Source organism: Brienomyrus brachyistius, chromosome 11 (genome assembly GCF_023856365.1).
Source record: "Brienomyrus brachyistius isolate T26 chromosome 11, BBRACH_0.4, whole genome shotgun sequence".
Taxonomy (NCBI): Eukaryota; Metazoa; Chordata; class Actinopteri; order Osteoglossiformes; family Mormyridae; genus Brienomyrus; species Brienomyrus brachyistius.
Genome location: NC_064543.1, coordinates 5117840 through 5130398, shown reverse-complemented (window position 1 = coordinate 5130398; position 12559 = coordinate 5117840). Strand labels below are relative to the sequence as shown.

The 12559-nt window shown below is 40.8% G+C and overlaps 1 protein-coding gene across 4 annotated transcripts; it reads right to left on the bottom strand.

Moving 5' to 3' along the window:
• Window positions 1-3240: 3240 nt before the first annotated feature.
• On the bottom strand, window positions 3241-11841 carry LOC125751733 (AP-3 complex subunit sigma-2-like). Of its 4 annotated transcripts, XM_049030932.1 has the most exons (8): window positions 11663-11841; window positions 11479-11570; window positions 10037-10148; window positions 6486-6557; window positions 5335-5442; window positions 4697-4838; window positions 4165-4184; window positions 3242-4004 (listed from the first exon to the last, which is right to left on the bottom strand). In XM_049030932.1, the coding sequence occupies exons 1-6, from the start codon at window positions 11729-11731 to the stop codon at window positions 4713-4715; spliced, it is 579 nt and encodes a 192-aa protein (XP_048886889.1). In that variant the 5' UTR covers window positions 11732-11841; the 3' UTR covers window positions 3242-4004; window positions 4165-4184; window positions 4697-4712. The 4 variants fall into 4 exon arrangements, with proteins under 4 accessions (XP_048886888.1, XP_048886889.1, XP_048886890.1 ...); XM_049030931.1 differs by having other exon boundaries at window positions 3241-4184; XM_049030933.1 differs by lacking the exon at window positions 4165-4184 and having other exon boundaries at window positions 3243-4004; window positions 11505-11570; window positions 11663-11733.
• Window positions 11842-12559: the final 718 nt, after the last annotated feature.

Genomic DNA, 12559 nt, shown 5'->3' with positions numbered 1-12559 from the left:
AATAAAATTTTACAAATGCCAGTTTTCCGTATAACTGAATCACAAGGTACTGAGTTTACACCCAGTCATGGTCAGGTTCAGTATATGGCTTATTTTGAATGCATTAGGATCAGGTTATTCTTCCTGGCACACTTGAAGACATGGTAGACGTTCCCTTGAGAACATCTCCTGCTTGTTCTTCTGGAGCTAAGGCCACGGGGTCACATTGTAGAGCTCAGGTAGCAGTGTCTGGAAGCCTGGAATTCTAACATGGCATGCTGGTGGATAGTGATGCTCCGTTGACACTCACCAAAGATAAGACACAAAATAATGACTCTGGGCATCAAGATCACTCTGCTACTTTGGTTGAGGTCTTGTGCCCATCCACCATGTTCAAAAGAAGGGTTCAGTGTTCATTGTATTTACAAGTTTCTTTTCAAACTTTTTCTCCCCTTAGCCAGTCTATTGACACGGCACACTGTATCAAGTAACTTAATTAAGGAGCTGCTATGCTTAACTTCCAGTGAATGACCAGTGCATTAGTACTGGAGTGAGAACATTATAGAACATTGTTAGAAGCTAACATCAGAAAAGCTTCAAATGTCAAACATGAGATCAGTATTCCACTTGTGTTATTCATTACTTGTTCCTTTCAGTCTTTCCTTCAGTAGTTCACAGAGATTTCCGGAATTAACAGATACAGTAACAAATATAGTAATTGCTTGAGATATTCCTTAATTCAATTAATTAAGTAATCAAGATTCACTAATAATGAACAAACATGAGATCGGTATGTAAATAAGACTTAGTTTATGGATAATTAATATATAGGAGCATAATACTATATTATTTGTGCCCCCTCAAGTAAAGTGTTACCATGAAGGCAACGTTCATACTAGACAAAACCTAAGAAGAGAAGATGCCGTTTAGGTTGTTCTGATGCAAGACATGGATGTACAGATAGAACAGGCCCTTGTGTCTCTCATAAGAGCCAAACCTTCAGCTACTTCTACAAAGGAAATCTTCTGGGGAGCCACGTGTTTGATACTTGGGTGATCAGATGATCCATGTCAGGGCACTTTGGGCTACTTCAGGTTTTACAAACTGAAAGGCTCCTCTGCTTGGCTAAATAGTTCAGTTCTACTTACGTTTTTACTAGTTTGTTTCCTCGATTGAAAGACTCATCCAGCTGTTTTACATTAACATTAGTAACACATACACAATTAGAGAAGACTGACCAATCATCTCACAGGAACAACCCAGTACTTAAGCGCAACATAGGTCCTTTTCATTGAAATAGTAGTTTACATATAATGTCCGAGCTCAAAGCCACCCCCCATGGATTACGTGGTCACCCTATTTGATACAAGATTGTATATACAAAATAACAAAAAAGGATTCAATGTAATTAATCCAGTTTCTGTTTATGCGAGCTATACATTAGCTTCTTGTGACCACTGAGCTAAGCCCAGATGAGAACCTTAAGATTTTAAGAACCATATCAGTCATATCGATAATACAGCCTGCTTTGTAATATCTCTGAAGGACATGACATGCTTTCTATGATAGACCATGAAAAGTCAGTGTTGCATGTGAAAAACATTATTTATATGCATTTTTCTAACTTAAAATCTAAATCTCTGGCCTACAAAGATCCTCCAACACTACATCGCCCTAAATTTCTCCATTTTGTTCTAATTCACACTTGATTTTAAGATAATATCTTTAGCATTCAAATGTCTTCATGGTCTTGCGCCTCTATACCTTAGCAATATTATCATTAGATATGCCCCATGCAAAATTATTACAATTATTGGACAGCAACCTTCTGGTCATGCCTGCCAACCTTTGGAAGTCTGGGTAATCAGCTTTGTTTCTATGGGACCAAAATGTGGAACTCATTCTTCCAGCCTGTTCTTGGTGATGTCACTGTGCCGGCCCATTTTATCTACTCATCAACGATGGCCTTCAAGGTCTTCCATGGTACTTGAAATGCCTTGAAGATTCCTTTGTAACTCTCGCCTGATCGGTTCTGTTCCACAATAAGGATCCGTAAGTTAGTGAGCAAGTTGTAAAGATATTTCAAGGGGGGGTGGTGGGGGTCAAATCATAACTCCTCCACAATAAATAGTTTATGACTGGAGTTTGCCAGTTGAGTGCCCCAGATAAAGTTGACAGATTTACCTCTACCCGAGTCAAATCACACAGGACAATTTAAATGGTGTTTTTAAGGAGGATGCATTTCTTATCCCCCCCCCAGGGGGGATAGCAACCACATGAATCTCATTACAACTCCAGCCCTGCCATCAATGCCTGGTAAGCTCATTGCGAGCCATGGCTTCAGAAATTGGATGTAATTAAGAAAATGTCAAGAAAGTAATTAAAACAACATCTCATCTTTATTTGGGGATAATCAGAATCGCTACATTAGCCCAAACACCCCCCCTGCCCCCAAACACACACCATACTCCCTCAATCTTGATATGAACATGTTCCTACCATCCAAACCCAAATCAACACCCTTGGCGGCACTTGACACTTATGAACATGACTTTGAACGTGACTGGCTTATCCTGAACAGTCACATGACTGGGGTGTGCACACATGCAACCAGATTATTTAGTATTTTATTTTTCCTTTTATCCAAAACGTTTGTTTTTCGCTGGAATCTTGTTGGTCGCGATACCACATCGAGTATGGGAATAGATCTTACATGAATTCTCTCTAATTTTTTTTTACTAAACAAGAAGCCTCAATTTTGATATGCAGACGTCTTATACCTGCTTCATTTGAGAGCTGTGGCATAAAAAATAAAAATACTTCTACTCATTCGGTTAAGGCAATTTTCTGCTGTGGGGAGTGTCTTAAGGAAGAAAATACCCAAAAATTATTCATAACACCTAGAAAACCGAAAAGCACACACCCCCCTTGCAAAACAAGTCTATTTATGTAGGAGTAACAGTTACACAGGATTTAGTTATAAACAAACACATAAAAACAGACTTGGGAGAATGGGAGAATGAGTAAGAAAGATTGCTAGCAGGATGTTATTGAGTCGTGGGGGAAATGAGGCTTCCTGACCAACAGAGACCTGCTGAGCGGCGGCACAGCAGTGGGGACCTGAATACGGACGGGCTGGGCGGTCTGTAAAACCTTAAATAAGACCGCTTTTGCCTTTGATGGCAACTCAAATGTCTGCAGCAAATTCAAGTGAATTTACTGTAATCACATTATAAGGAAAGATTTATTAAAAGTAATCTTTTATACATTAAACAAAACACAAAAACTTAAAGTTTTCCTGCCCCACCCCCAACCCGGCTGAATAATGCACAGATTGTGTATGCCAACTAATTATTCACTTCCTGCACTAGAAGCTGCAAGGACGTCTGAAGGACAAAGAGGAAGAGAGTGCAACGTACATATATGACCATTTCAGCAATCCTCAGCGCTCCCACATTGCCACAGTATTGTTTTTAACCCAAGATATTACGTAACATTGTGTTTTTGGTGACCATTGTTTATTTTCTATTTTGAAAAGTACAGCAATTACTTTTGAAACACAAACCGTTCCGTACAATTCATTTCACAGGGTCATAAGGAAGGCCTTCCATTATTTCCGCTCAAGTAAACATCTACAGACCTGCGGTATAATATCTCTGATGTGAGATCTCCATCGTCACTGGCTTGGCGATCACATGACATTTTTTTAAGAGCTGTTTCTAGGTCCATATCAGAGGGTGTGTGGAATTTTCTGCCCGACTCCAATACACATAGTTTAGAATTATAGGGTTTACCGAAATGTCACATTACGTTACATATGTGTCGTATTTATGCGCTTTTCCCAGTGACACTCTTTGGGAAGGCTCTGTCCATGTGACATCACAGGGGCCATTTCCAATGCTCCTGGACTTCCTCCATTTCATCGAGAACAGCTTCAGAGGTTGTTTTGGAGGAAAGCGCAGCATGGAGAGCAAGTCTCTACCATCAGTCCTTCATATACAGAGTGGATTTTAACTTCCGTCGCTCTGTGGGGACAGATTATGATGGGGAAAGAAAGTTTGATTACTGAATTGCACAATTCCACAGAAACAGCTGCATCATCATCATGTCTGACTTCAAAAAATTACAACACCCACAAAAACCGAGGTTATAGGGGCCTTTGTTCTACAGCCTAGCGGGACTCACTTCGATGACGTGCCCTTGTCCTCAAAACCCAAAAGAGAGAACAAACAACATTAAAAAAAAAAAGCAAAACACATTACTTATAAAGGCCATGCTGAATACTATACAGCATATAGCAACTGCAAAACTGAAAAAAAAAAACTGTGGGGAAAATCAGCTAAATCAGCAGTATGCTAAAAAATATGCTGAAGAATGAACATTGCAGGAAACAGCTGGAGTGACCTTACGGTAAACGCATTTAGCATGTCACCTCTTGCATCATAATTGTCTTCCTTCTAAAAGTCTGCTGGCCATCCACAAAGAAGACACAAAGTCTCTCAGCATGAGGATATAATCTATAAAGAACACTAACAAATGAAGCTTCATGAACCGTTTGCTGTATTTTTTTTACCCCACTAGATGGCGCTCTTGGTTTGCGTTGGGGCATGCTTTGAGCCCTTATATGAACAGAAAGAACCATTTAGTGGGGTATGAAAATACGTGAAATTGTTCATGAAGCTTCATTTGCCCATCGCTAAATCAGCACGGCTCCTACCAACGTCAGCCCCGGCTTAGAAAGGAGACAGGCTCGGCACTTTGATGTTGATGTCCCCGATGTTGATGTTTCGTGGGATCTCGGGAAGATTCATGTTCTTCACTGCAGACACGGCACGTGCAGGTGCTGCTGACAAGCCACCCTGGGAAACACCAGTACATCAGTTCCTTGAGTTAGAAACACGCTAGGGTATGTGAGTGGTAGAGGGGACTTGGGAAGTAGGGCTGGCACGGAGATCAGTCAGACAAGACTGCGGTGGGAGCTGCCGTATTGAAGGTACCATCGAGCCTCAAAAGTGGATGTCTGGATGTATTTCAAATTTCAGAAATATGAAGACACCGAAGAGTTGGACAAAAGTGAAGTCGTATGTAAAATGCGCAAAAATGGAGGAGAAATACTGAGGAAATACCACAGATGTATGAAACCATTTAACAAGACATCGTCCAGATGTGTAATCTGCAAAAACAGCCGATCCGAGACAAACCCGAAACAGAATAAACTGGCATTGTAACTGAAATATCCCTAAATGAACTGATACTGAATCCAATTGAAACAGAAATCAAATCAATTCGGGACTTTGCGAATCGGAAATGATTCAGCGGTGAGATGCAGCCCTCTGGGGAAGGTATCGCGCTCACCTCAGACTTCTCCATGCGGCTCTGCACCTCCACTTGTGCAATTATTTCATTCATGTTGGTCTCCAGAACCATCCCGCCCATCACCACTTCCTGCAGGATGTAATGAACCTGGATACAAGACAGGAACAAAACAAATACGTTCATGTGCCCCCCCGGGGCTGCATGTGCATAAGCGTAACCTCCGTCTTCCAGAGCAAATACAAAAGGGGTTGAAATTCACATCTGCCAAATCCTGCAGGGGGCCAAGCAGGAACCATGACCAAGCAAGAACCATGACCAAGCAGGAACCTAAGGATGCAAAAGCAAAGTGCTTTGCAACGGAACAAAACTTGCATGTTTATATTCAAAATACAGGTAATGAGCTTTGTAATCAAGTCCCAAATAAATAACAAAATAAGCATCCTGTAGCTGTAAGATCTGTTTTTTTTTTTCCTTTTCGCTCTTTTCAGAGAACACAATTTTAACATATTTGGTACAAAAACTGAGAAGCTGAACAAAATGGCACCTGTGTGTTTTTGTGTGTGTGTGTGTGTGTGTACTGGAGGCATGGACAGTCCAGGGATAAAGGTCAGTTTATCAGTTGATTCCACCTGTCCTTCTTTATGGACATTCTGATTTTGCAGAGTTCGACGCGTCCCTGGGTCAACAAGGCGGGGGCTTGCGTTTCACTTCTCTAACCAACGACCTTAGGAAATAAGCACGTTCATATGTTTTGAACCAATGTTTTTTGGTATGTTTTTTACTTTAGAAATCAGCGTACTTTAGAAAACACTGGTTTTAATTAATGTGGTGATGGCATATGATAAAGACTGTGATTGGTTAAAGAAGTGAAACACAAGCCCCTCACTTGTAGACCCAGGGACATACGGAGCACTTTTTATGATTCAACTTACAAGGGGGGAGGTATGTTCATTCACCCCCCAACAAACCAGACCAGGGCACCAGTTAAAGCTGATATAGGTGTGAAGTTTCATCTCTTCCCCACTGAAAGGTCCTATTTTTTCGATGTCGTCCCTAGTCAGTTTGCACATGCCCACAATACCCAGCATGTCGTTTTCTTCAGTTCACAAGTACAACCCGAATGCTAAAAGTTGAGATCATTTACACATATAGCTTATCACTAGGCGCATAGCTGTTCAAAGACAACTTACCTTATCCACGTGGAAAATAAGGTCTAGTTCGCACACATTTTCGAAGCATTTATCAAGGGTTTCCACAAAAACCTAGAAAAAACACGAAGAGTATCAACAACACGATGACATACAGACGCTTCGCTCCTGATTGAATGCTCATTATCCATAAAATGTATATAACATAGCTACTCCCCTGTTGAGACTACAGGGATCTAGGTTACTGCAGTTAAGTGTGGAACTCCTTCCAGATCTCTGGCACCACCTAGTGTTCAGTAACAAACACACCGACACACTTAAAAGTCACCGATATAATGTGCAAGCCGATTGTGAGGATTACGTGATTGAAATGCTTTGGAGCTATAAAAACAACAATAATTTATTAATAAAAAGTGGTGTGATACCCATCAGCAAATATACATACTAACACAAGAGTTTCCATGGCGACAGGTAGCCCCACACATCAAGGATTGTGGGTTAGACTCCCACCGATCATTCTGTGCATGTGTGCTAGATTACTACATGGCGATGATATTGATCCTGGAGCCCACCCCACCCCCACCCCGTCTTTGCATGCACCAACACTGTCCCCATTTCCAACAAACCCATCCGCGCCCCATCCCCCACGTGTACCAAGACTGCCCCCGGCCCATCCCTACATGTACCAACACTATCTTAAATCCATCCCCGCATTCACCGACAAATAGCAATGGAGCTTCGTAAAACAAAACATTGTTTTAAAAAACACTATACAGGTCATCGGCGACTTTTGACCGATGCGACTTATGACAGGATCGACTTTACGACCGTTGTGGCCGGACTGTGCCGCATTTAGCAGCACGAGTGTTGTCCCGTGTGAGTGTATGACAGACAGAACCGATCGCGGTGGTCAGTCGAGGACGACCTGCGTTATTTTTCTCTCTCGACAAAGATGGGTATTTTTCAGCTAACCAGCCAGGTGTTTCTGTTTGATAGATGTTTTTTCTGGAATACTCTGGAGATGGATGGTAAATACTGCATGGCAACCAACATTTTAGATCCTTTCATTAAAATGCATAGGAGCACTCTGGTTCTTGGTCAGATTATCAAGATCTCTTTTTGACGCAAGCCTTCTAATTTTCACACAGCAACGTGAAATACTCTTGGTTTACACCAAGTACATACTTTTTTTTTAAAGTTTATTGTGATTCGAAATTACATTGTTAAAAAAACACAGATTTTCATTTCGACATCATGATTCACTTTTTATTAATTTGCTTTAATAAATACATTTTTAAATTATTTTTTTAAAGTTACTCTTTCGCTGTAGCTTGTTGTGTAGCTACTATATTATTCAAACAATAGCTTGGCTGTAGCTACTTTTAATCATAAGTAGTTTGTAGCTTGAAAAGCTAGTTTAAAAGTAGCTTCCCCAACACTGGTTACCATACATTTTATCACCATCCCTAAAGGAATACCATAAAGATAATATGTTTACGTTGTTCCCCCATTCCCAGAGATATTCAGTATTACTGCTTTCCCCATTCCTGTGCAGTCTTCTAGTGAAATTATTCTCTGTGTTTTTTCATGGATTGTCCTGCATAGTTCAAAGACAACCGGTTTAACCGGTTAATGTGAACACATGTGTCCAAAATGCCCCTAACATGAGAGTGTGAGGCCAGCACCTGGGAAGTAGTTATGCAATGAAGCCAACGATGTTGGGAAAGAACTGCTGGTTCTGTAGTAAATGAGAGTCATCATTTCAGAGGAAAGCGCTGCATTACCATCAGCTGAATCTTCTACAGGGGTGTGACAATGCACCGTGGCACGATATTCTGAGATTCAAAAATATGACGACACTGCACTGCATGACAATGCACACTGGCACTAAATCACTGATTAATGTTAATGCAACAGGGTGCAATGCATATAATCTGTTTCTGCTCCGATTGTATTGTTGCATTTTGCACTGGAATCTGCAGAATAAGGGGAAAAAAAACACAAGAAAAAAAAAAGGTATGATTTTTTTTTTAATGTACATGTCGAAGTAATAACTGAACCGTGAGATCTTTGTCTTCTGCATTGTTTATACATTAAGGATATTCTGGTTTATTCTTATTTTTCTTTTTAGTTTAAAAAAATGCAGGGATTTGATAGTTTAATAAAGCAAAGTTCAGAGTTCAGAAAATGGTTTGTAACCAGTTTTTTGTAAATGTACATCAAAGGAATAAATAATGGTGTTATCTTAGTTTCTAGTCTTATTTTATTGAACATAGAGCGAGACACTTTCTGCTCATCCTTTCATGCTGTATTCCTGCCATTCCCAGCCTGACGACTTATAACAGTTTATCACAAGGTAGGGTGAGGTCCCCACTTTCAGGGAGCTTTTCCACTGTACCAGGTACCGCATTTCTGGAATTCCAAGAAATTTCCAAAAAGAATGGTACCTCAAGGTGTTGGTTTTCCATTGCCGTAAAAACTGGTATCGGCACCGAAAGACATCACAGCGCGAGTCAGGGTTCGGAATTCAAAAATGGCTGTATGGGCCACGACAGTCAGTTGGGCTGAGATCAGGCTTTTTGCCGACATTACAGCACAGGGGATTTTCGTTTTGCTAAAACATTGTTACGCTATAATAGGGAAAAAAACAAGCTTTGTATTTTTTTTTTATGGTTATTCTTTCCAGATTATCTAGTATATGTAAAAAAAAAATCAGTTTGAAGTTTCCCTCCGCTGCTTTTGCATGAGCACTTCATACATGAGACCATCTTAAATCATTGTCATTTGCCATTTAAATCACTCCTAGACAGGTTTGTGAGAAATCTGTCAACACCCCCATTTTTTTTTTAAATACTCCAATATTTATTACAAAAAAAAAAAATCACAATGCAATGTATATTATAATACTTTATTTCATCATACCATCCTAATCTTGTTCTACCCGTTCTTCCAACCAGATCGCAATTAAAGCTTCCTTCATTTGTCCACGCATCAATTATTATTACTTTCTCATGTTAACAATTTATCAATGTTTTTTCCAAGTTCGTAATTTTTTCAAGATGGCGGACACATTGTGTTACAGAGGTAGGCTATTTTCATAACCAATTGACAAATAAAGTGTTTGCCAGCCCCATCCAAAAGAAATTAAAAAAAAGTACCCAGTACCAAGTACAAAACTAAAACGGCGTGCGGTGGAAAAGCATCTTTAGATTTCCGAATGAAGAAGTAAATCCCAGGTCGGTCCACCAGGTGTCACTAAAGCCCAACAAATAGTGGTAAACTCAGCATCTAAGCCACACAATGAAATGCGAGCTCACTTTTACATTTTGTTTTTCTCCCTCCCCACAGACAACCAATGCGGCACCAGCAGAGAGTATCCGCTGCCCGGGTCATGCTGCGTTTTAACTGCTACACCATGTTTTACTTTGAACAACCAAAATGAATCTGTCTGCTTGTTGCTGGCTCACGTCCCCCCACACATGTGCGCCGTAAAGCCCATCGACTTACTGGAGACGTCAACACAGAAAAGCCAGAGCTCAAAAACTCACGCAAGCAACAGAGGCTGGTATAATCAAACACAGCAGAGTCCCTACCTGTATCAGATCCAAAATCCCCAGTTCGCTCTCTGACGAATCCACACAGAAAACAAAGTACAGTGTAGCGTAGTGCCTGTAGATCAACTTGTAGTCAGAGCCACCGATTAAACTGGAAATTGAGGAAGAAGAAAGGTACATATTGGCAGGTGCAGAAACAAATATGATTTTTTTTTTTACTATCCACGACTCTGAAAAATTAATGCATGCTTTTGTGTATAGTAGGATAGAACAAGGGTTCCCAAACTTTGCAGCCAAGAAGCCCCAAAGTTACAGCATCAGAGAATCACGGCACCCTCAGCAGATTTATACACCCCCTGCCCCCTCTCCCCCGGGGTTAGACTACTGTAATGCTTTCTTAACCGGAAACAAACACCACATATTATACACCATATTGCATATCCAAAATGCAGCTGCCGGAACTGTCACGAGGAACGGAAAGAAGCTGCATGTATCTTAGGTGCCGGCTCTGGCTTCCTGCTCAGTTAAGGAATGGTTTCGCAGTTCCTCTGCTTAAATACAAAGCACTGAAAGATCAAGCATCTGCCAACCTAACAGAACAGATCCATGGGCCTCCTTGTCACTCTACACGTATATACATAAAGTAACAGTTGGTGCCAAAGCCTTCGCCTACAGGGCCCTTACATTACAGAATGGTCTGCCAGCTCGCCTTGCTTAATCACATCTTAAGTCACACTGTAACTAAGGCTGCTGGTGCTGCTGTATATTCCCTTTGCTGTGTTTTCCCATCAATGTGTCAATGTGTGCATGTTTTGACCACAGAGGTGGTTTAGTCCCATGGAAAAGTGACATCATGGATGTCATGGGTGTAGCCTACAATCTACCAGCATACACAAACCTGCATGGAGAACTGGCTCACTGATGGAGTTTATGGCCACTGTTTACACATTGCTGTTATTAAAGCATACTCATTTTCTCTGTCTTCTATAATGTTAGCATGCCGGGGGTGGTGGTCCTCTTCTCTAATAATCTTTTGAGATTCGTTCTTTCCCTTTAACCCCTTTCATTCACCATTTTCTATAAATGACGTAGTTATGGATTACCACACACGATTGTCAAGTGGCTTGCGGTGAATTTTGTGAAAGACGTTATATAAAAATAAACTGAACTGAATTCAATTGAAGTTGACTCTTTTGAAATCATTAAAATTATGCAAATTTCTTGCCTATTGCTACACCAAGATATTAAGTATAATATCCGGATCTTTGTAGAACCAGTCAATGAACTTGTAAGGCAACAACACTGTAAACGCAAACTACAAATACCCCACGCATACCTGTAACCCCGGGCGTATACAACAGCAGACAATAAATATATCTGCTTCTGCTAGGAATCGGCCACTACAATAAAACAATACGGTGCCGGTGTGGGAAGGACCACAACTGCAGACTCAAACCCGATAAGACACACAAACATCATGCCTTCCTCCTTCCAGAAAGTTACAGACGTTGTCGTCCCTCTTGGACACAAGGTGGAAGGTCTCCCTGATGATCTGCTGCTGCATATCCTCAGCCTGGGAACATTAAAGACAAGTAAATCCGCGCATCTGATTAAATTAACACAACTGCGTGTTAAATACCCTTAAATTTCACTTAGGATACTTACAAAATACTGGTAAAACCTGGTGAGTCGAGGTTTCCCATGATTATTAAAAATCAAAATGGCCTTAATCATTTTGTCAGTTATTTAATAAGCAGAATACCGAGCTCTTGCTAGTGTGCTAGCGCGCTAGCCTATTAGCCACTTCCCTGCCCAGTGTGTAACGATTATTTCAGTCGGACTGGAAACATGTCAGCCGCGGAGGACAATGTTGGTTCCGAGACGTTTTCCGTTACGTAAAACTTAAAACACTGTTTCCACGACGTTATTCATGCATTATGTAATCTACGCACGTATATATATGTTATCTGGCTATTTATTAAAATATCAATTGCGAATAAGACAAAAAGTGGCAAAATAATATTAGCAATTGTCGTTAATGTAAAACATTAGGGTAACATAAACCAAATGTTGAAAAACAGGCAAAATTGCCTACTTAATGAATGTAATAAATAAATGGACGACACTTAGCGAATTACCAGAATAACTGACACTGCTTCCGTTTTGGAGCAATATGTCTCAAAATGAAATAGGTCCCAGATGATCACCTACATAATGTTCCAGCTAAATTTATTATTTCAGTCGGCCTGCTTTTAGATCTACTCTTTTCATAACAACAAGTGTCTTCGCCCTTTCCTTCCTTTGCTGGCACCTAATGCTGCTGCTTCAATTTTGGCGCGATTTGTCTCGAATTGAAATTAGTTGTAAATCTTCATCCTCGTAGTGTTTTGATAAGTGCCAATAGGACCCATCCATCCATCCATCCATCCATTTTCCAAACCGCTTATCCTATTGGGTCGCGGGGGGTCCGGAGCCCATCCTGGAAGCAATTGGCACGAGGCAGGGAACAACCCAGGATGGGGGGCCAGCCCATCGCAGGGCACACTCACACACCACTCACTC

Coding starts and splice junctions, on each gene's coding strand:
- LOC125751733 (XM_049030931.1), bottom strand. CDS start 11,731: ATGATTAAGGCCATTTTGATTTTTAATAATCATGGGAAACCTCGACTC. Junction 11,571..11,662: donor CCAGGTTTTACCAGTATTTT/GTAAGTATCCTA, acceptor TAATGTTCCCAG/GCTGAGGATATGCAGCAGCA. Junction 6,558..10,036: donor GGATTTTGGATCTGATACAG/GTAGGGACTCTG, acceptor TGTTTTTTCTAG/GTTTTTGTGGAAACCCTTGA.